This window comes from Lygodium microphyllum, chromosome 18 (genome assembly GCF_053477565.2).
Source record: "Lygodium microphyllum isolate KBCC chromosome 18, Lygodium_microphyllum_v1.1.10, whole genome shotgun sequence".
Taxonomy (NCBI): Eukaryota; Viridiplantae; Streptophyta; class Polypodiopsida; order Schizaeales; family Lygodiaceae; genus Lygodium; species Lygodium microphyllum.
The window spans coordinates 30323941-30344969 of record NC_141152.1 but is presented as its reverse complement, the minus strand read 5'-3'; the positions used below and the strand labels follow the sequence as shown (position 1 = coordinate 30344969).

At 42.2% G+C, this 21029-nt stretch overlaps 1 protein-coding gene across 2 annotated transcripts in view; it reads right to left on the bottom strand.

Moving 5' to 3' along the window:
* APP1 (aminopeptidase P1) overlaps positions 1–19950 on the bottom strand; it is a 109345-nt gene extending 89395 nt beyond the window's left edge. Inside the window, exons 1-6 of one of the 2 annotated variants that reach the window (XM_087698528.1) lie at positions 19695–19950; positions 5826–5889; positions 5331–5470; positions 4227–4511; positions 3965–4087; positions 3108–3551 (exon numbers count right to left, since the gene is read on the bottom strand). In XM_087698528.1, coding sequence (XP_087554654.1) covers positions 3108–3551; positions 3965–4087; positions 4227–4511; positions 5331–5470; positions 5826–5889; positions 19695–19784 — 1146 coding nt within the window. In that variant the 5' untranslated portion in view covers positions 19785–19950. The remainder of the gene's footprint in view (positions 1–3107; positions 3552–3964; positions 4088–4226; positions 4512–5330; positions 5471–5825; positions 5890–19694) is intronic. The other variant, XM_087698527.1, reaches the window with a different exon arrangement.
* Between the last annotated feature and the right edge of the window lie 1079 nt (positions 19951–21029).

Here is a 21029-nt window from a genome sequence, read left to right as displayed (position 1 = left end):
AAGCTTCTTGTGAAGAAGCTGCTGAACGAATATGAGGAATGATAGAACGCTGAACTGCCAATGCAATCAGCGACATAGCCTGTGCATCCCGTGTATCCCAAGCTTTCTGAGCTGCAGTTCTTGGGGGAAGTGGCTGAGCGGGCTGAGGTGGAGGGGGCTGAGGTTGCCCTCTTGCACGTCCTCCTGGAGGAGGAGTAGCGGGAGCCACAACTCCCGGTCGTGCTTCCTCTCCACTGACATAATCCCACAAATTTTTGGCCACTAATACATTCTTCATCATGAAAGACCAAAGGGAATAATTGTTCCCATCCAATCGGTCTTCCTTGGACACATAGGTGAATACATCTCCTCCCTGATTTGCCATTATTTCCCAAAAGGTAATAGAGCAATGTCAATGCAGTACGGGCTGGAAATCTGCAAATTTCCAGAAATTGCAGCAAACACAAGTCTGCAATTAATGTGCAAAGGGTACTCTGTCAAAAAAAAACTGTCACTGATGCACGCTTCCCAAGGTGCAATTAGTGCTCAGCAGCACTAAAACATCAAAAGCCCCAAAATTTTCTGCCCAAAATTTCTGTCACAAATGTCTGTTACAAAAGCCCCAAAATGTGCATTCAATGTGTCACAGACTGACACAGCACGTTTCCCAATGCTGAAAACTGAACCTGCTGTTCAGCACGTTTCCCAATGCTGAACCTGAACCTGTTGCAGGAACTCCTGTGTAAAAGAAAAGTGCAGAATGTTACCTCTGCGTGTTGACGACGGGCACGATTCCCGAGATAATGACTGCTGGGTACAGTCGGACTGACGCACAGGTACAGGCGTGCAGGTCCAGTGACACGCGCAGGCAGGACTGGGCGCACGCTGGGCAGAGGAGGCGGTACCCAGGACTGGGTGGTGGAAACAGGTGGCGCGCTGGCAGCTGGAGCTGACGGCACAGTCTAGCTCAGCGCAGGGAGGCTGCGCAGGCAGACTGACAGGCGAAGGGGCACGCTGGGCAGACACAGGGCAGAGGACACGCTGGGCAGAGGTGGCAGCACGCAGGTACAGGTGGCGCGCTGGGCAGGGCGGTGCTGCGCGCTGATTGTTGGAGCTGCACGCTGGGCAGAGGAGTCGTCTGGTGCTGCGCGCTGACGGACTGACAGGCGCAGGCAGGACTGGGCAGGAACAGGCGGCTGGGGCAGAACTGGCGGGGGCTGCAGACTGCAGACTGAAGACTGCTCTGAGCTGAGCTCTGATACCAAATGTCAGATGGGAGAGGATCGAGGTGCAGCTGAAGTGCAGTAGACAGTGTGAGAGTGAGAGACAGAGTTGAGCACGACACCCAATGCAATAGTACTGAATAGAGTGTTAGCTGAAAGTACAAATGATAACCCTTATACCTTAGGGTTATAAGGGGCTGTTCACACCCGAACACAGTAAGTGCCCGTAAGTGTGTACCACAAGCACATACAAAATAGTACACATAATCTGGGGGAAAAAACCTCTCCTACCGAGAGTAAAAAGTGCCCCAGTGTCCTAGTGATCACCCGCACACTCCCATATGAGCGTAGGCGTAAGTAAGGCGTGTGAGATACCCAACATGCATGGTATACAAAATAAGGTATTTTTAAAATACTATTTTTAAATTTTTTTTACATACAAAAAGGTATAATAGAAAGGGGTTATTTACAGATTTAATAGAAAAGGGTTATGTTTTATTCAGGAAAAAATCACAAATAAAAAGATTTATAAATAGGCCTTGAATGTACATGATGTAAAGGATATACATATAGTAACCTCCCCGAGTTTTACACTCTGGTTTCACTTTTGTATGAACTAATGAGCCAGATCAAACATCAAAAACCAAACACAAAAACGTAAACAAAACCTAAGTTCCATAGGAGTGTCCATCCCCTTTGTGATTATTACGGGCAACTAAGCAGTCCATCGTGGTGTCCTTGGTCCAATCTCTTGATTTCACTAGGGTGACGTCTTGGGCAACTAAAAAGAATCTGTCACCTTTGCGATCCTAGTAGATCCCTGGGCAAAGGTGAGTGGCACCCATGGCCCAATGCTTTTATGAGCCGAGTAGGAAAGAGAGCCTTTTCCAAAAAGGCAAGCCATAGAGATGTTACTCTTGAATCAGTCATCATGGATTTAGGCAGCCCCATGCACATTCTACCATAAGGGAAGGCTTTGTGCCTCAAGTTGATTGCTGATAACTTCTCCAAATATGTTTGAACCTCAAATCAGCAGCATTCTGGAAAATCTGCAAGTAGAGAAGCATAGAGAGAGAGAGAGAGAGAGAGAGAGAGAGAGAGAGAGACTACTCACAAGGTCACAACACTTGGAGCAGATCTTGGTGGTGACATGGAACTCACAAGGTCTACATAAGCAGGGACAGTTGCATGTTGGTTCATTTAGTGCAAACTATTGCCCTCATGCACACATGATTATAGGGGACAAGGAGCACACTTCAGTTGAGGAGACTCTGACATGGGACAAGTGGCGAACTGTCATGTGGGAGAACTGGATTCATTGCAAAGAGGAGGCCAGAATACATGAATTGCCTCAGCTAGCTGCTGCACAGGAAAAATTAAGACGTGCAAAAATAATAGGGACATCAAAGAAGCTGCCACAGAATCCTCCTAAGATATCACCCAAGTGTATGCATGCCTTTCAGAGAAAAGTAGTATTTATATTGTTTTGAACTCTCAAATCAGCCAAAATGGAAGCAAAGGGCAGAATGGATAGAATTAGTGGAAGATGTTAGGAACGAAGAAGGAAAAGGAAAGGAACATGGAGGTGTAAGAGCCATGGAACAAAAAGGGAGCACACAAGCCTGCACACAGTGGTGGGAAAAGTTGTTTGGAGCCATTAAGGAAGGGAAGAGGGATGACAAGGTGAAGAGGAAAGAAAGTAAACTTGCAGGAGGGGGTGCTGAGGAGTGGTGATAGCAAGATAGGAGGGACTCCCTGGGAAGAATTAGAAAAATGGTCGGATCAGTGACAGCTTGTAACATTGTTTCTTTAGAACTTTTTCATACTCTGCGTCTTTAGTACTCAAAGACTTAGGAATCCAAAACTCGTTCTTTCAAAAAAGTAAGGAAATGCATAAATGCATACCTTTAATGCCTTAGCCAGTGCCAATGGTGATGGCTGAAGCAATACTTTATCAGAAGGGAGCTTTGTGTAGATCGCATAACAACAAGTTCCAGGATTCAACCAAACAAGACCATTTTTTTCATTTATTGTACTTGCAGCATCAGTATGACTGTTTTCAGCTGGCTCCTCTAATTTGCCCTCTTCTGTACCCTTCTGACATGTCTCATCTTGGAGCTGCTCTCTCTTTCTCCTTAGGTCATCTTCCCCTTCATTGCCATCTTTTTCTTTAGCCTGCACCTCTCCTGCATCTTTACCATCCTGAAGAGAGCTAGATGATGTCTGACACAATCCAGTATTACAGGCAGCAGTTAAACATCCTTCACCAGTACCAAGTAAACTTATGTCATCTAAAACTGCAGTGTAATCCCTTATTTGGACGCCTATTGAGCTCAAGTAAGATTCCACCTGCAAAAGAAGACCCATCACCTAATTCTTAGTTGAGTGAACTAGTATCATAAAACATTAAAAGAACAGCTACAAAACACACCCCCAACTGAGGCTCCTAACTGTGAAGACCGCACTTTTAAATTTTAAAAGTTTCGCATTAATGGAAAGTTCTCAACTAATTCATGTAGCAAACACTACAATTAAATGGAGATTTTGAAATAGCTCCAACTACTCATACAAGCTACAGAAACATTATTCAACCAGCAAAATCAAAATGCCTGATTTCCAACAGACAAATAAGTAGCAACAATTATCATTTACTCCTCATAAACTGAATTTTAAAAAATATATTGACAGATGGAACACAGAGTTTCTCTGAGTGATTTGTCATAAGCAAGTGCACATTAAGAAGTGAGTTTCTGAAGTCAAACCTCTGGAGTGATCTTTTGCTTGTCAACATACAGGAAAGCTGATTGTAATGTCACAATAGCATACGAGTGCACAACTGGATTGTATGAAACATCCCGGCCCCTCAGATTGTACAGCCAGGCAACCTAAAAAGGCATTTGCTGTACATCAGTATACATACCACAATAATCATTATATCAAGTTACTCATCAGCTTACCAATTATAAATATTTTTTAGAACACACAACAAAATGCAAAAAGAGAGATTAGTTGTGATGCATTTACTTCATCAAGAGTTGTGATAACAATCGCATAAGCCTTTTCTTGAAGCAGCTTTGTCCTCAGTTCTGTTAGCTTTTCTTCTGAGGAACGACCAGCAAACTGTAGTGGGTGAACAGAGACGGGAAAGATGGTTGGATCAGGTCGATCTTCCCAAATTTCATCAACCAAGTTTCTCTCAAGCTGAATAAGCTTCTGGCCTTTCTTTGCAAAAATCTGCTGCCATTGTTGTGCAGTTTCAATAGACATGCACCATGGATCGACTCCTACAGTTGCATCCTTCTCCAAATTCTGCATGCCAGCTTTGGATGTTCAGATTTGTGTGAAGCTTACGTGTGCATGTGCATGCATGCATACCCACGCACACACAATTTCTGCTTGAAACCACCAGTCATCTCGCTTTATCATCAACTTCCACATGATGTACTTTATGTTATATAAACACCAAATTTTCCCAAAGCATATTTTAATCCAGAGATTTTATACACTTGGAAAAAGCATATAAATTGACAGCCAATTTTGACAAAACTCTTGAGTTGAGTTCCAGTAAATGTCCAAGTATTGCAAAAGATACATGTGAAATAAGAATAGCTTGCATTTTCTAAAGGCAATGGGGGAAGTTATGGACCTGAAGGATTTTCTACTTGCAAGCATTGCCACAAGAATAAATTTTGTCATCATACAGAGGATCATGAAGATCATTACCCCAGTCAGCCAGAATGTTCACCACAAAACTCAGGAGTCCCTTCTCACAAGAGAGAAGAAAAGTACAACAACATGGCATGTCTCAGACAATAACATGAAAATGTATGCCCTTATAAAATGATGAAATCACATTAAGCTTACTTTCTATCAGAGAAACGACTTCAGCATCACACATGGCAGTTACGAAAGCAGAAACAGACTGAGCAAGTTTACATGCACATGCATGTGTTGAAATACCTGCCTGAGTGCATCCAAGAAGCTTAAGTAACAACAATTTGTCCATGAAATCACACATCAACAAATAGACACCAACATTCCTCTCTAAGCATCCCGAACATTTGGATTCATAATACAGTATAGTGCAGGATTACAAATAGTAATTCACTGTCCATGGATGATGCTTACATCAGCAAGCCAAGCCTCAACTACAGGGTCTTCACCAATCCGCATAAGCTTCCAACGATCACTCAATTGTTGAGTTGCTTGCAAGAAGTACCTGCCATCTGTCCAAAGTAATGCCTGGTCGATTGTAATAAGTGCTAAACCTGCAAAAGGCAACAAAAACATCATGCAACTTCACCTTCGTGGTGAAAGATTCAGTGAGTACAACAAACTTCACCACAAGACCATAGCTTTACTGAACCCACTTTGTGTAAGTCAAAGGTCAGTCAGTAGATAGAAAAACCACAGTAGACCTCAAAGAAGGTACTTTGTTCACACAGTAGACTTCAAGGACTTTGACAATAATGATTGCATAACATGCTAGTAAAAGTGCAACTAAACATGCATTGCAACACACAATCAACACTTGTCACCATGAAACCCAGAACAAGCAGCAAACGCTAAAGATCAGCCTTCAAATAGCTAGTTACAAAACCAGTAAAAGATAATTGATCTAACCAGCACTGCCCGTGAAACCAGAAACATAAGCTCGCCGACGATCACGATCTGCAACATACTCACTCTGAACAGAGAACCAGGCTTAATCAATATTTGTGAGACAAAGCATTAATAGCAAGAAGAAAATGGTGTGTCAAAACAACTCCTGAACACAAATAAAGATACGGAGCATGATGAGAGAGTAAAACTTCATTCTTTTATCCACCGAGTAAACATAAGACAGTAAAGCATTTGTAGCAACCATCAGAAAATGTTAGAAACATGTAATCCAAATGGGATGACACTGACCTGTTTACAGCTTCCAGCTGCAGATCCCCTATTCTAATCACATACAAAACTGCATGCTGCCTACAGACGTGCACAAATTTAGAGCCAAAATCTGGCTACAAAGCTGCCAGAACAAGCATCATAATTCTTCAACAAGGAGACATGTGCATCCACATCCTCCTTAGTGTCATTAAAGAAAGCTGGTGTTGAAGCCATCCCACCCAGACAGAAAACAAAAATTGCAGAAGTAACCTATGAACCACTGTCATCACTGACAAAATTCACCTGAAGTGGTAACCACAGACGAACCACCCACAAATGTATTTTACTCTGAAATACAGTGCCATCATCGTGATTCAGATCCACAACAGAATTAACTACAGTTCTTTGGTGGAGAAGATGGCTGAAACAGCAATGCACCAACCTGGGTGCAATCAACCAGTAGCAAGAGTGGCACAACAACAAAACAAAACTATAAGGTGACTGGCCCAGATGCGAGAATGTTGAAACAGCAGGTTGGCAGCTGAAATACGGCAGCAAAGAGCTGTCGACAACAAGCTGATGATGTCACCAGCTGGTTCCCATGAGAGTGAACCAGGTTCTTCGTACCTAGTGGAATTCCTTTTAAAAAACTTAAAGAAATACCGCAAGGGGCACCAAGCTTTGGGGCCAGTCTATGTTTTGAGTCCCTAACTAGAAGCATTCTAGCTCCCTTGTGTTAAGTGCATTCAAGGCTGCACCCATATGTGGTACAGACAGCTTTATACCCATAGTTGCCCAAAACGGCATTTTGGGCCGCCTGAAATGGAAACATTTCAGCCCCGAAACATTTCAATCCCAAAACGCGTTTTGGGGCAGCCGTTTCGGGATAGGTAGGGTAACTCACCCAGTTTCGTGACATACTTTTATTTTGCCTTGCTGCATATAGATTTCGCCCTGTTTCGTTTGCTCTCCATCCTCTTTCTCAGCTGACCATTCTCCCTACCTGTTGTTTGCTTCCCCCCTTTCACATCTACTGCTGTCTACAACCTTGAAATCCTACACCCCTCATCCCTCAGCTACCTGATCCTTTTCCTTTCCTGTCCACACTATTTGCAGCACTTTTCCCTCAGATTTGGACTGTTTTTTAGTGTTTCCAATCGGCAATCCCTCTCCTCTCTTCGTCCTTTGTTGTCCACACTGGTTCGAGCTGGTTTCCCCCAACTTTGTTGCTGGTTCCTCTATTTCCAACAAGGAACAACCATGGTGAAGGATACATTTTAGAGCCACATGCATATCATTAGCAAATATGGAGCTAGTGACGGCTCAAAGCAGTGGGAATGCAACTACTACCATGTCATACACATGGGGAGTATTACACAAGCAAAGGATCATCTTGCTCATGTTAGTGGTAAGGATATTGATAATTGCCTTGATGTGGCTGATTGTGTGTTTGCTAGTTTAGAGCATTAGAGGTGGCAATGCCTTGTGGCCAATGTGGTAAATGAGGATGATACTCCACAATAGATGCACATCGTACAATAACATAGTTGTATTTATTTTTCACGCATTGTTTACCAAGTACTCTATTTTTTGAGTCTATGTGACATAATATGAGTCTATGGTTATTCACTATTGAGTCTTCAATCTCGACATATGTCATCATCATTCACGGGCCATGGCATACTACACTCTTTTATATTAGGTTCTAACTTCTAAATCTTGATCTTGAGAGTTTTTAAAACTCATGGATTATGATTTTGCATTCTTATTGTCTCAAATCTTTGATAGAATTACGTATGCTTGTCAAATCTCTTCTAAAATTACATGTGTACTCTATATTGTTGAGGAATTTAAGTGGTTTGGTGTAGATGTTCAACATATAAATGGTATTACCCATTCATATATGTATAATATTAAAATATTCTTAGAAATAGATGTAAAATTTCCTTGTTTCATTGTTTGAACTGCGGGCCGAAACTCCATTTTGCCACTCCATAACACATTTCTAGTCACCATTTCTAAAACTCCAAGCAACTATGTTCATACCATACAATCCATATCATACCATACCGTAAGGATTCACACAAAAAAACTGCACCTTTTCCCTCATTTGTATAAATTATTAGCACCATTATCATTTTTTGACTATTAACTAGCCATTCGATAACTGTTTCTACCTGTTTTATTAATTGTTCCCCTCAAAGTGTCAAGCTTTCACTCTCTCTCCAGCTAGGCAAAGTGTGTGGAACCTACACACATAGCCAGACACACTCAATCTTCTATCGCCTAGTGCAACATAAGAAGATGGCATTTCTATCCAGATTGGAGCACGAGTTTTACCAACTATTCTTCGGACAGAATGGCAAGGAGGCATGGAATGTTGAGGTAAAACACGCTTTACAATCGATTAGCATCTTACATAAAATTGATGCATGGTTCGAGAGAATTTCAGTGGTCCCCCAAAGCCCTAATTTTTTGGGGCAACCTTCAACGTCTATAAATAAACAAGGTGCCCACCATTCAGCCTCGCTCCTCTTGTACAAATTTCAGCCATCAAAATTCACCCACGTAGCAATCTATCCTTCCCGACTGTTGCCACTACTTCCAGAGCTCCTCCAATGCCCGGCACCTTCTTCCTCAGTTGTCGCCCACAATTTGGCACCCTCCCCCCACTTGCGTTCAGCATCACTATCATCACCAGCGCCAGACACGCACTGCTTACTAGCAGCAAAGAGACAAAGAGAGAGTGCAAAGTAGAGAGTGAGAGTGAGCACAACTTATGGGTACAATGACGAGTGTGTACCACTTTAGATTTTTAGATAGATATAGATATGAAAGTACAAGTGTGCTAAGGGTGTGTTCACACCCGAGCACATGTAAAAGGCACGAGGGCCCTTTATTCCCAACAACCTCCCACCTAAAGGCAATGTGCCTAAAGAGGAGAAAAGAATCAGCTAAGTCTAGGTATGTACAAAGCTGAAATAAATCTCTCTCTCCAACTCCCATTATTTGTTGGCAATGAGCAAACCGCTCTGCTCTGGAAGACCCTTCCTGAGAAGGCCTACAAGATTATCATCTATATGCACTTTGACAAGATCAATGCTCTTGCTGTCAAGTACATCTCTAATGAAGTGATACTTCACCTGTATGTGCTTCGTCTTTGCATGAAAAATGGGATTCCGTGCTAGCATGATAGCACTCTAACTATCACAATGGAGAACAGGTAACTCTGTAATGCCAAGCTCTCCCACCGGACGTGAAAGCCATAAAGCCTCCTTGCATGCCTCAGTGGCAGCCACATACTCTACCTCTGTAGTAGATAATGCAACACACTTTTGTAGCCTGGAGATCCAAGAGACTGCTCCTCCTGTGAAGGTAAACACATACCCAGAAGTGGACTTTCTGCAATCCGCATGACTAGCATAGTTTACATCTGAAGCCAACGACAGATGCCTTCTGCTTTCCAAAGCAAATGCACAAATCCTTTGTGCCTTTGAGGTATCTAATAATACCTTTCACTACTACCCAATGCTTTTTACCAGTGTTTGCCATGTATCTGCTAACCACTCCCACTGCAAAGGCAATGTCAGGACATATAGAAACCATAGCATACATCAAACTGCCAACAGCTGAAGTATATGGTATCTTGGTCATTTCAGCCTTCTCATCATTAGATGTAGGGCTGTCCTCTGCACTGAGTTTCACATATGGAGGCAATGGAACCCCAATTGTTTTCCCCCCCCCTCCATATTGAAACATTGCAAAACCTAGGAGATATACTTCTGCTCAGATAGATAAAATAATCCTTTTAACCTATCTTTGAGTATTCGCATGCTAAGAATGTGATTTGCATCACCAAGATCCTTCATATCAAAGCTGCCGTGAAGACTTTGCTTCAGTGAGTCCAAGGCATGAGTATCCCTATCAGCAATCAGCATGTCATCAACATACAGAACCAAGATAATCAAGCTGCCATCTGCTGCCTTCTTGGTGTACAAGCAGTGATCCACTTGACTTCTATGGAAACCTTGAGACTGCATAAATGTATCAAACTTATGATACCATTCTCTTGGTGCTTGTTTCAGCCCATATAAACTCCTTTTGAGTTTACATACCATCTTCTCTTTCCCTTTTTCCACAAACCCTTCAAGCTGCTGTATATATATGTCTTCATGCAGATCACCACGTAAGAATGTAGTCTTTACATCCATCTATATGAGCTCCATATCTTCAGATGCCACCAAGCCTAAAATGGTTCTCAATGTAATCATCTTGACTACAGGAGAGAAGATCTCATCAAAGTCAATTCCATGTTCCTGCTTGTCCCCCTTCACAACCAATCTTGCTTTGTACTTTGGTAAGGAACTAGAAGTGACCTTCATCTTGTAAACCCATTTGCGTGGAAGTGTTTTCTGCCCTTTAAGCAACTACACCAAGTCCCAAGTGCCATTTTTATCAAGAGATTCAATTTCTGACAACATGGCTTTATATCATTTCTTGTTATCCTATCTATCCATTGCTTCCTTGAAGCAAGACCATCCTTCAAACTTGCAAATAGGAAACCACGGAAGCAAATAACCACTGCAAGAATAAAAACAAGGCTTAGAGTTCAACATAAGCATATCTGGGCATAATAATCAATGTCAAGCATCAATACATCCATGTAGCATTCCGAAAGTCCTGTAGGCATGAAATACATAAGCTTTCAGCCTGTAAGCTTGCTGTCCACAAGGTATAACAACAAAGAACCTTCCAAATACCCCATGGGCATCAATAGAGCATTAAACCAATTAAATACTTACTGTCCAAAAAGTATACAACAAGTTTGTCTTCAACACAATGAATAACAGGTATGTCCACAACCCAGAGAACAATAGGCCTGTCCGCAACATAGTGAACAGCACATCTGTCCTACACAGAGTGAACAATAGGTTTGTCCTGAATAGAGTGAACAATCGGAGCTGGAAGAGGTGAAAAATGCCAAGAACATAGACAACAAATCAAGTGCAAATCAGGCTGATGGTTGCTAGTTGTCTGCTGCAATGGCTGAGCTCAATGACCACTTGGCAAAAATCAAAAGGTCTGAAGAAAGGCCCTGATCAATGCTGAAAAGGGTGAAAGTGATTGGGGAAGCAACAAGACTGATGCATACCTCAATGAGTAGCTACCATGAAAGCTATGAATGAAGCGCTCTTTCAAGTTGAAGTGAATATCAGTGAAGCTCCTCAAATGCCCACTCTAATACAAGTTGAAAGGTGGAGCCAGAGTGAGAGCACAAGCGAAAGCAAGAGGACACAATAGCTATGGAGGTTCAAGCAAGAGAGTGATCAAGTCTGTATGTGGAAACTCTCACAGTCACAATGTGTGACTTGCCTTCTCTTATTCTATTGTCATAGCAAGAATAAAGAATAAAGTAGTAGTGACGGGTGGCCGCCACGTACAATATACAAGTGAGCCATATAGACCTCCTCTTCCAGAATACCATTCAAAAAGCACTTTTTACATCCATTTGATACAGTTCCCACTTATATATCTATACTAAGCGACCAAGCTCAAAAGGAGATGAATTGATGTCAAGTGTGTCAAGGAAACTAACAGGACGGTACACACTCATACCATATTAGAGAGAATAGGGTTTACAAGGGGAAACACAAAGTGTACAGCAAACACTAAGAGAAGAAAACACAAAAACTCAAAAGAAGAAGATGATGAATGATGAACACTGAATGATGTTGCATTGTGAAGGAAGTGAAACATAGTCCTTTGGCTAGAGGTGTCGATGACGAGGAAAAGAGTTGCTCTGTGGAGGGAATGAAACGCAATCCTCCGAGCAATGGAATGTCAAAGTAGACACTAAAAGATAAAGAGCAACAATAAAGGGAGTGAAATACAATCCTCAAGAGCTGTCAAAGATGGAAGGATATGCTAAAATCTCTCCAAGATTATGGTTGTTATCAAGGTGATTGTTGGGTAGCCAACTGGAGAAGAAAACACAAAAATATCTAATGAAGGTCTCTTCCTTTAAGTGGCTCCAAACAAGCGACTCCTACACAACCCTTTTGTTGAGCTAAAACACGCTTTACAACTTATTAGCATTTTTAATAGCCCCAAAACACACTTACTTAATGAAAACCGCACATTTTGTGTGTGGTTCGAGAGAGTTTCTATGGTTCCCCAAAAAGCTAATTTTTTGGGGCACCCTTTAACATCTATAAACAAACAAGCTACCCACCATTCAACTTAATCCTTTTGTGCAAGTTTCTCACTCTACCATGCAGATTTTAGCCATTAGCCACCTACCATCTACTGTCCAGCTATCACTGATTGTAGCCCATCACTATCCAGCCCTAGGCAGCTGTTTGGAGGTCTCCATCTGCTGCATCATCATAGCACCTGATCAGCTTGCATTTTCAGGCTCTGGTGCCAGGCAACAAGCTACTGCCATCTCTCCCACCGAGCGACTGCTGCAATACTACTTTTTTGCTATCTAGCAAGCCGTCTACAGCAGCAAACACCTCTCCTATTGTCGCCTGACAATTCTTTGCCTCGGGTGATCAGTTTTCAGTCTTCCTCTAGTGGTGCATTGCTTCATTTACTAGATTTCAGCCTTCGATTGCTGTGTTTTGGTGACCAGCCTACTGCCCTTCATTATTCAGCACTCTCTCATCTCCGACTGGTGATTACTACACTTGGGATCCGTCTTCAGTGGATGTCACTCTCCAACACTGCATTGCTTTGCCCTTGGGCATTCTGTACACTCTTACATTCATTTACGGCTTTCATTCACTTCAGAGTTTCTTTTCTCTACGTTTGTCTCTATGTTTGAGTTTTGAGTTTTTGTGTTTTGCATTTTGCATTTAGGATTTGAGTTTTGCTTCTCTCTCTGAGTCTTTGTGTTTCGGTCTTGGTCGTACATGTTGTGTTTCCTCACTGCAAAACCTAGCATATCTTCACACCTTCAAGAGTAAACAAAACATGAAAACGCAAGTATCTAATGTAGGGTTGATAAAGAGGGTGTAACTTGTTGTAGACGGCCTGAAATTGCTGCAAAAGCAGCCTTCATAAAGTGACTGATGGCACGGAAGTATCACTTGGGTACTAGGATGGCAGCAAGAGCTAGAAACACACAAAAATGATGAAGACGATCTGCTTACCGGTCCAAGGAGGAGTGAAACCAGAAAATACAGCAATGAAGATGATGAAGAACATATCGTTAGGCCATGTAGACTCAAAACACAGCAATCTTGAGTGTTTGTAGCTGATGGTGATATGAAGAAAACCTTCAAAAAGTGTCCTGATCAATTGGACAGCACCACAAACTGAGATATCTACCAAAGTAAGGGTGTGGACAGCAATGGTAAGAGGACTGAGGCTGAAGGTGTGATAGGGGAATGATGAAGAATGAAAGAGAGTATGGAGTGGAGTATGGATGAATGCCCATGCCCTATGTATAAGCACATGAGTCACTGAACTCTCTAGGATGGTGGCCCAACTCTCTCAGGTGGTGCCTCCAACATTAATAAATGATACAAAAAAGCCTTTTTGGGGCTGTAAATGGATATCAAACTAGGAATTAAAGTAATGCAATGAACTTGATGACTAGAGTTTCTAAACACCCCCTCTCAAGCCCAAAAAGGTGCCATAAGAGGATGTGAGAGAGAGAAGAAGATCCACCTTGCAATCTCAGTGTTTCACCTATAAGGTAACCTATAGTAAAGGACACTAGACATGATAAGTTGATAGCACCCGAAACTCAACCTCAAGGGAGAAGCCACAACCTTCCTGACTCCACGCTAGAAGGAATATGAAGGCTTAACCACCAAGTCATGGCTAAAACATCCAAGGTCCCAAACTAGGAAGAATCTATAGATACTGGGCATTAATGGGAATCAATGGGTGAGATAGCATGGAGATGTCAACCACCCTAAGAAGGTAAAGGTTGTCTAAAGAACCACACGATGAGTAAGGACCCCCTTTGAAGCAGAAGGAATGGAATCCCCCTCAAAGGAGCCCCCCAAAGAGAGAGAAAATCTAAAAACTCCAACGTGTTTGATGACGAAGGAAATGCCACCCGCATTGCCAAAGCACGTATTTGAGGCTCCAACCCAATGGAACAGAAGCTAGACAACTCCCAGAGGTGCCCTCTCGAACCTAGGTAGAAGGGGGAGTGGAGGGAGATGTATCACACAAAATCTCCTAATGCCTACATCGAGATCGGTGTCTCTAGAGACATAAAAGGATGAAGGAAAATGGGGAGCTCCTATGGAGCCATGTGTGGACAAAACCAATGGCCATGAAAGCCATTGTACCCAAAACTGGGTAGGGGAAACCTCCGTAGAGCATTACGGTGGTCTCCAAGAGGGCTTATTGCCTCATGGGGTCTCAGAGCCTCCTTAACTCGTAAGGGCTTAGCGCTTATCGTATGCATCTCATTGCCTTGAGTATAAAAATATGTTAGCCAATCCAAAATGCTCTCTGGCCTAGAATGGTGAGGTGGCACAAGGAGGGCAACAAGAAGATGCATACACTCCGGTAGAGTAGGGAGCAAAGGTTCATGACGACAATCTTCGGTGGTATGCCCATTCTTGCCACCAGAGTTGTATCTAGTGGTTAGTCCTTCTGTCTGTGGAGAGGCCATAGCACCAACATGTCAAACTGGTAACGAGAGGGTGGGAGGGTAGAAGAAGATAAGGGTATCTCCCAATGATGCAACGAAAGTAGAGGAAATCTGAAGGTGTTGCCAAACCCACAACCTTTGTTTGCCTTCTCCGATGAAGAGGAACTTTTAGCTCGTTGAGCGCATCTGCTCTGATACCATGTCAAGAAAAGTAATGGGACGATATACATTCATACCATACCAAAGAGAGAACAAGGTTTGCGGGGAGAAACACAAAGTGTACAACAAACATTGAGGGAAAAAAACTCAGAAACTCAAAAGAAGATGATGAATAATGAACATTGAATCATGTTAAATAAATTAAGCTGGTATAATGAAGCAAAGCTTGAAGATGACTGCATTGTCCTAGGTGATCAAGCAACAGCACCTATAAGAAATTTGCACTGTGAAGGTAGAAAAACGTTGTCCTCCCGACTGAGGTATCCATGACGAGGGAAAGAGCTACGCTATGAAGGGAGCAAAACACGATCCTCCAGGCAATGGAATGTCAAAGTAGACACTGGAAGATGAAGGGCAGCAATCAAGGGAACGAAATGCAATCCTTAGGAGCTATCACAAATGAAGGATATGCTGAAATCTCTCCAAGATAGTGGCTGCTATCAAGGCGATTACTGGGCAGCTAGCTAGAGATGAAAATGCAAGAATATCTAATGAAGACCGCTCTGTGTAAGTGGCTGCAAACAAGCAACTGCTAGCCAGCCCATCAAGAGCGAACAAAACATAAAACGCAGGTACCTGATGTAGGGCTGATAAAGAGGGTGTGACTTGCTGTAGACAGCCTGAAACTGCTGCAAACGCAGCCTTCATAAAGTGGCCGATGGCTGGGAACTGTCACTTGGGTGCTAGGGTGGTAGCAAGAGTTGGAAACACACAATAATGATGAAGATGATCTGCTGTACCAACCCATGGAGGAGTGAAACCAGCAAACACAGCAATGAAGATTATAAAAACAGGTCGCTAGGTTGTGTGGACTCAAAACACAGCAATCTGGAGTGTCTAGAGCTGATGGCAATGTAAAGAAGACCTCCAAAAGGTGTCATGATCAGCTTGATAGCGCCATGAACTGAGATATCCGCCAAGGTAGGGGTGTGGACAGCAATGATAATAGGGTTGAGGCGGAAGGTGTGATAGGGGAACGATGAAGAATGAATGAGAGTTAGTGTGGAGTGGAGTGGAGTGTAGTATGGATGAATGCTACAAAAAAGCCTTTTTGGGGCTATAGATGGAAGCCAAACTAGGAATTAAGGTAATGTAATGAGCTTAATGACTGGAGTTTATCAACAAAGCAGGCTATAGAGGCCAAAGTCTCCTCAAAATCAATGCCTTCCTTTTTATGGAAACCTCGCATCAATAAGCGAGCCTTGTACTAGTCCCAAATACCACTTGACATAGGAAATTCACTTCATGTGATCACCCTCTTGTGACAAGGATAGTCAAGAAGAGTCGAAGTCCCATTTCTATCGGTACTCTTTACTTCCTGCTCCATGGTTGAACACCAATCAAGATCTCTAAGAGCCTCCTTCCATGTCTCAGGCTCACTATGCGGGGGATAATCAGCCATGAAGACTGATTCATAAAAATGTACTAAAGCAAGCCTTACAAAAATCTAGGACCATCCAAGGGAGTCTCATAAGGAAGTATGCCCAAATCTCACATGGTCTACTCGTACCATCGAGGCAAGGAGTCCTCAAAGGTTGTCTAGAAGTAGACAACTTTGTGAGGGCATAGGGAGGAAGAAGTGATTTAGGTTGGCTCTCAGCAAAGTTTCAGAGTATCGGACTAAGACAAAAGCTAGTGAAATTCGCTCGTCCAACCCCTAGTCTCACAATAGCTCTTATACCATGTGAGGAGAATACCTTTGGGTTTGCACAAGAAACATAAGCGTGTACAAACTTGACTAAAATGACCAAAGTCAAAGAGAAACTCAAGAAAACACAAAGTACAAAAGTGTAGAGTGAAGACTCCATGAACCGCATGAAATAATATATGTCCAAAGAGTGGAGAAAAAACTCCAACGACTCTCTCTATAGGAGCAGGCTGAGCGGAGGGAGTTGGTAGAGACGGCCTCCAAATGATCCTGAACCAGCACACTACAAAGCTCGGATGTTGGAGGATGTTACTCCAGCCAAAGAGGAAGAAAACGCAGCTATAGCAGTCCCGGTGAAGTGGGCAGCAGCAAACCCAGCCTCTAGATGTAAAAGCATAGCTGTCCAGATGATCCAAGAAGTGGGCAGCAGCACGGACAAGTGAAAACACAGACAGCCAACTCTCCAAGAGATAACGTCAGACTGAGCGATCAGTGCAGCAGCAAAATGCAGTTGTTCCAATGCTGGAGACACCGGGCAGTAGGCTGGAAGCAGATCATCTGTAACCAAAAAGGTCATGCCAGCAGCACAGCCTGCTGGACAGCAGTATGCAGTTGTAGATGGTGACAGCTAGTTGGCAACAGGTGGAGCAATCATCAGCAGGCTGATAGCAAAGGTGAGGGAGCAGCAACTGCAGAATGATGGATGTGGGATGGACAAAGTGACTTGCAGATCCCTATTTATAAAACATGAGCCAACCAACAGTCTTGAGTGGTGGCCGAGCACACTTGAGTGGGGCCCAAGCACTTTGGATAAACTAAATGCAGGTGCCCAAACACTTTCGGGACATTTAATATATAAGTTTTGGAAAATGATCTGAAAAAATGGGGATTAAAGTTAACTAACCACTCCACCATCAGTTCATCGCATCATCACCAGCCCTCCTCATCATTCTGTCATCATTCTCCTGCCTTTGTCTAGCACCCTCACTAACGCTCCATGCTACATGTAGAGGCTGACCATTACAGCATTGTCCTTTGGTTCAGCTTGTTTTGTTCTTTCAATTCCACTACATTCTTCTCATCTCTATCTTCTCTATCCGCTTTGTGTTCTTGTTTTTTTTCGACTACAGACTCTCACAACTTCAAATTCCTACTAATTTGAAATTCTTTTGTTTATGCATGATGACATACACCATGTATCTGCAATACTCACCATGTCTCATATGTCAATTTGGCCTCTAGCACACATAATATAACCTCCTCCTCCTCCTCTAGTTTGAGAAGCTGATGGGTAGGAAGACTACCATTTTGACTTTCATTTTCATATATGATCCCATTGAGAAGCCTAATTATAGCTCCATTTTGCAATGCAAAACTATGCAATGAACTAAATGGTCTTTGTTGTACTATTTAGCCTCAATGTTACTTGTTTTCAGCTTTGGCGTTATCAATCCTAGCAAGGCAATTCCATTTAGCCACAGTGGACTATCAAGTTGCTCTACTGAGAAATCAACTTATGGTTCAAACTTTTAGCTTCATTTCACGTTCTTGCACATTCCAACTTCATTCCAAATAGAGAGGCTACAACCTCGCTGATTTTGCAGTTCTAACCTTTCTCATCATGGATGTATCCCCTAATCAATGTATAGAATGTGTCTAAGAGGTTGCAAATATCCATGGTGACAAGTATCATTGGAGCAAAGAAAGTAATGACAAAGGGAATTAAGGCCAATGGTCATCATGAGAGGACTCTTCTCTCAAAATTCCCAATTAAAGAAGAATAAAGATCCTAAGTTATAAGATTCATGAGCAAGGGTCACTCAAAGTAAAAGTCACAATGGCTTTACAGCTATGATTTCTAATGGATTGACAAAGACGACACCAAAGAGGTGATCAAGGTATAGAAGCTCTTTGTTACATCCTTGGATATCAGAATGAGTGCTACTAGTATTGGAATTTGGTCACAGTGGTAACTAAAGTGACCTAGAGAAAATGCACCAGGGGGACTTTAGGGTTAGGATAGCCAAGTCCTATTCGCACTAGGTCGCTTTAATGACCACTACAACCAATGCTACTAGCGCCCATCGGGATGTCAAGGATGTATATACTCTCATTGTGGCATTGTTACCAACCGCAAATGGGATGCTTCAAACTAACAGCTTAAGACTCCCAACTTTACCTCTAGTAGCTCTCATTGTGTATTGAAGAGATAAAGTCTTTCATATTCATGAATCAAAAGATAAGGATCCATAGCATGCATCAAGCAAATAAAGTCTTTCATCTTTGTGGATCAAAACATGAGAATCCATTGCATGCATCAAGGAAATGGTTTATGGTTTGGTAACAAACATAATGAGAACTACATACAAGGCTTGAGAAATTTTAAAGGCTTAATGGAAAAAAAAGATAGACTACTATTACAACCGAATTGCTAGTAGCAAGTTCAATCAACATTCAATTGAAAAGACAATGTAGACTTACTACAACGGAAGAAGAAGAATGTTCAACATGCAATGAAAACATGGCTATGCATTTTTCTGAAATAATGGTTTTCTCATTGCATAATGTAAAAAGGCTATGCACACTTATACATGGTGCCATTGCAAAATAATTAGCACTTAAACTCGTTTTTCTCATGAAATTCTGGAAAAATATTGCATGATGACTTGCATAACACATGTAAACATGGTGTCATTGAAATGAAGTAGAGCACTTGGACCGCAACTACACAGGTCCCTATGAAAAATCACATCTGTGCCAATTTGACAAACGTTCTTTTGCATGAACTTAGGTGCATAGTCAGGACGACTGTCTCTTAACAAACTTAAAAGACGGTTGGGCCGCTCCAAAACCAATACTCTTATTGAGCTAATACTCCACAATCGCTTGCAGAGCTGTCTCTTCACCATAGCTGAGTCGATCTAAAACAAGATACTATGGAGCTAATAATTAGGATTTGAACTACAAAGGCAAGGATTCAAACGCCTTCAAGGACATCAGTACGACAAAGCAAGAACGGACTCTGGCATTCGATTGAACCGCGTGAAATTCAACGTCTCTTACTTGTGATCACTGAGTTCGTGCAGAATAGAATGACGGAATGGATGATGTAGGGGTAAAAGGGGGAGATACTGGCCTGGTGAGCGTCTTCGGAGGGGACAACGAGAGCGTCCAATGGAGGATTACGACTGGCCATGAGCGGTCGAAGAGCGTCCAGAGGATCCATGTCTGCCTCTGTGTGTGTGTGTGTGTGTGTGTGTGTGTGTGTGTGTGAGAGAGAGAGAGAGAGAGAGAGAGAGAGAGAGAGAGCCGAGCGCAGAGAGCACTCAATCCAGAACAAAAGAAGATGGAAGAAATCGAGACGGTATCTTGACTCTATTTTCCATTGATCTACACGAACTGACTCGACGTCCTTTATTTAGCCACATTAGTTTTAAAATTCGTCTTTGGATGAGTACTAATTAATATTCGTCTTTTTATTCCGAGCTTTGTTAGAGCCCACGTCTTTTGTGTTGTTGATTTTGTGCTAATATGGCTTATTCCGTCTGTGCATGAGTACTAATTAATGTCCTCCTTTTATTCCAAGTTTCGTTAGAGCCCAAGTCTTCTCTCTTCGTTTCTTTGCTATGTGGATAATTTCGTTCGCATGTATTGTTTAAGGTGTAAATATTTTACCTTTGTATACTTGAGCGTCATCTAGTTGATTTTATTCGATCAATAACTATTATAAATGTGTAGATAGGTTGAGGTTTTACATCCTAATTTATTCACTATATAGCTAGGGTGAAACTTGTAGATGAGCTATAGTTACAAACTTTTCTTGTGCAAATATGTTGAGGTCTTAAATCCTAGTAGTATTCAATCTTACTACTATATTATTTTCGTTGTAGGTTCGGAAAGCCCCGAATCTCCAGAGGGCTTCCCAAACCTACCCTCTTTTTTCCAAACCTCCCTTCTTCAATCAAAACCCCCTCCCCTACCCTCTTTCTCACTTGTAATCTCTTATTTTCTCTTCCCCCTCCCTTTTTTCATTATAGCCTCCCCCCCCACCTCCCTTTTTTAAATTAAAACCCCCTCCCATCTCTCTCACTCTCTCTTTATTTTCCCCCTCCCCTTTTTAATTAAATTCCTCCCCCCTCCCCTTTCTCTCTCATGTGTAGGGCCTAGGTTCTCTCTCTCTCTCTCTCTCTCTCTCTCTCTCTCTCTCTCTCTCTCTCCTTATTTTTTTAATTAAAAAGAAAGTTTATATTAAAAAGTTTAATCTAGTAGAGAGAGAGAAGAGTATACAAAGGGCAAAAAAGAAAGAAGAGGAGAGAGAGGGAGAACAAAGAGAAAGAGAATTATAGAGAGAGAGAATATAAATTTTGAGAGAGAGAGAGAGGAAAGGAAAAAAGAAAAAGAGAGGAGAGAACGGGAGAGAGGTAGAGAGAAGAAAATAAGAGAGAGAAAATATTAATAATAATAATAATAA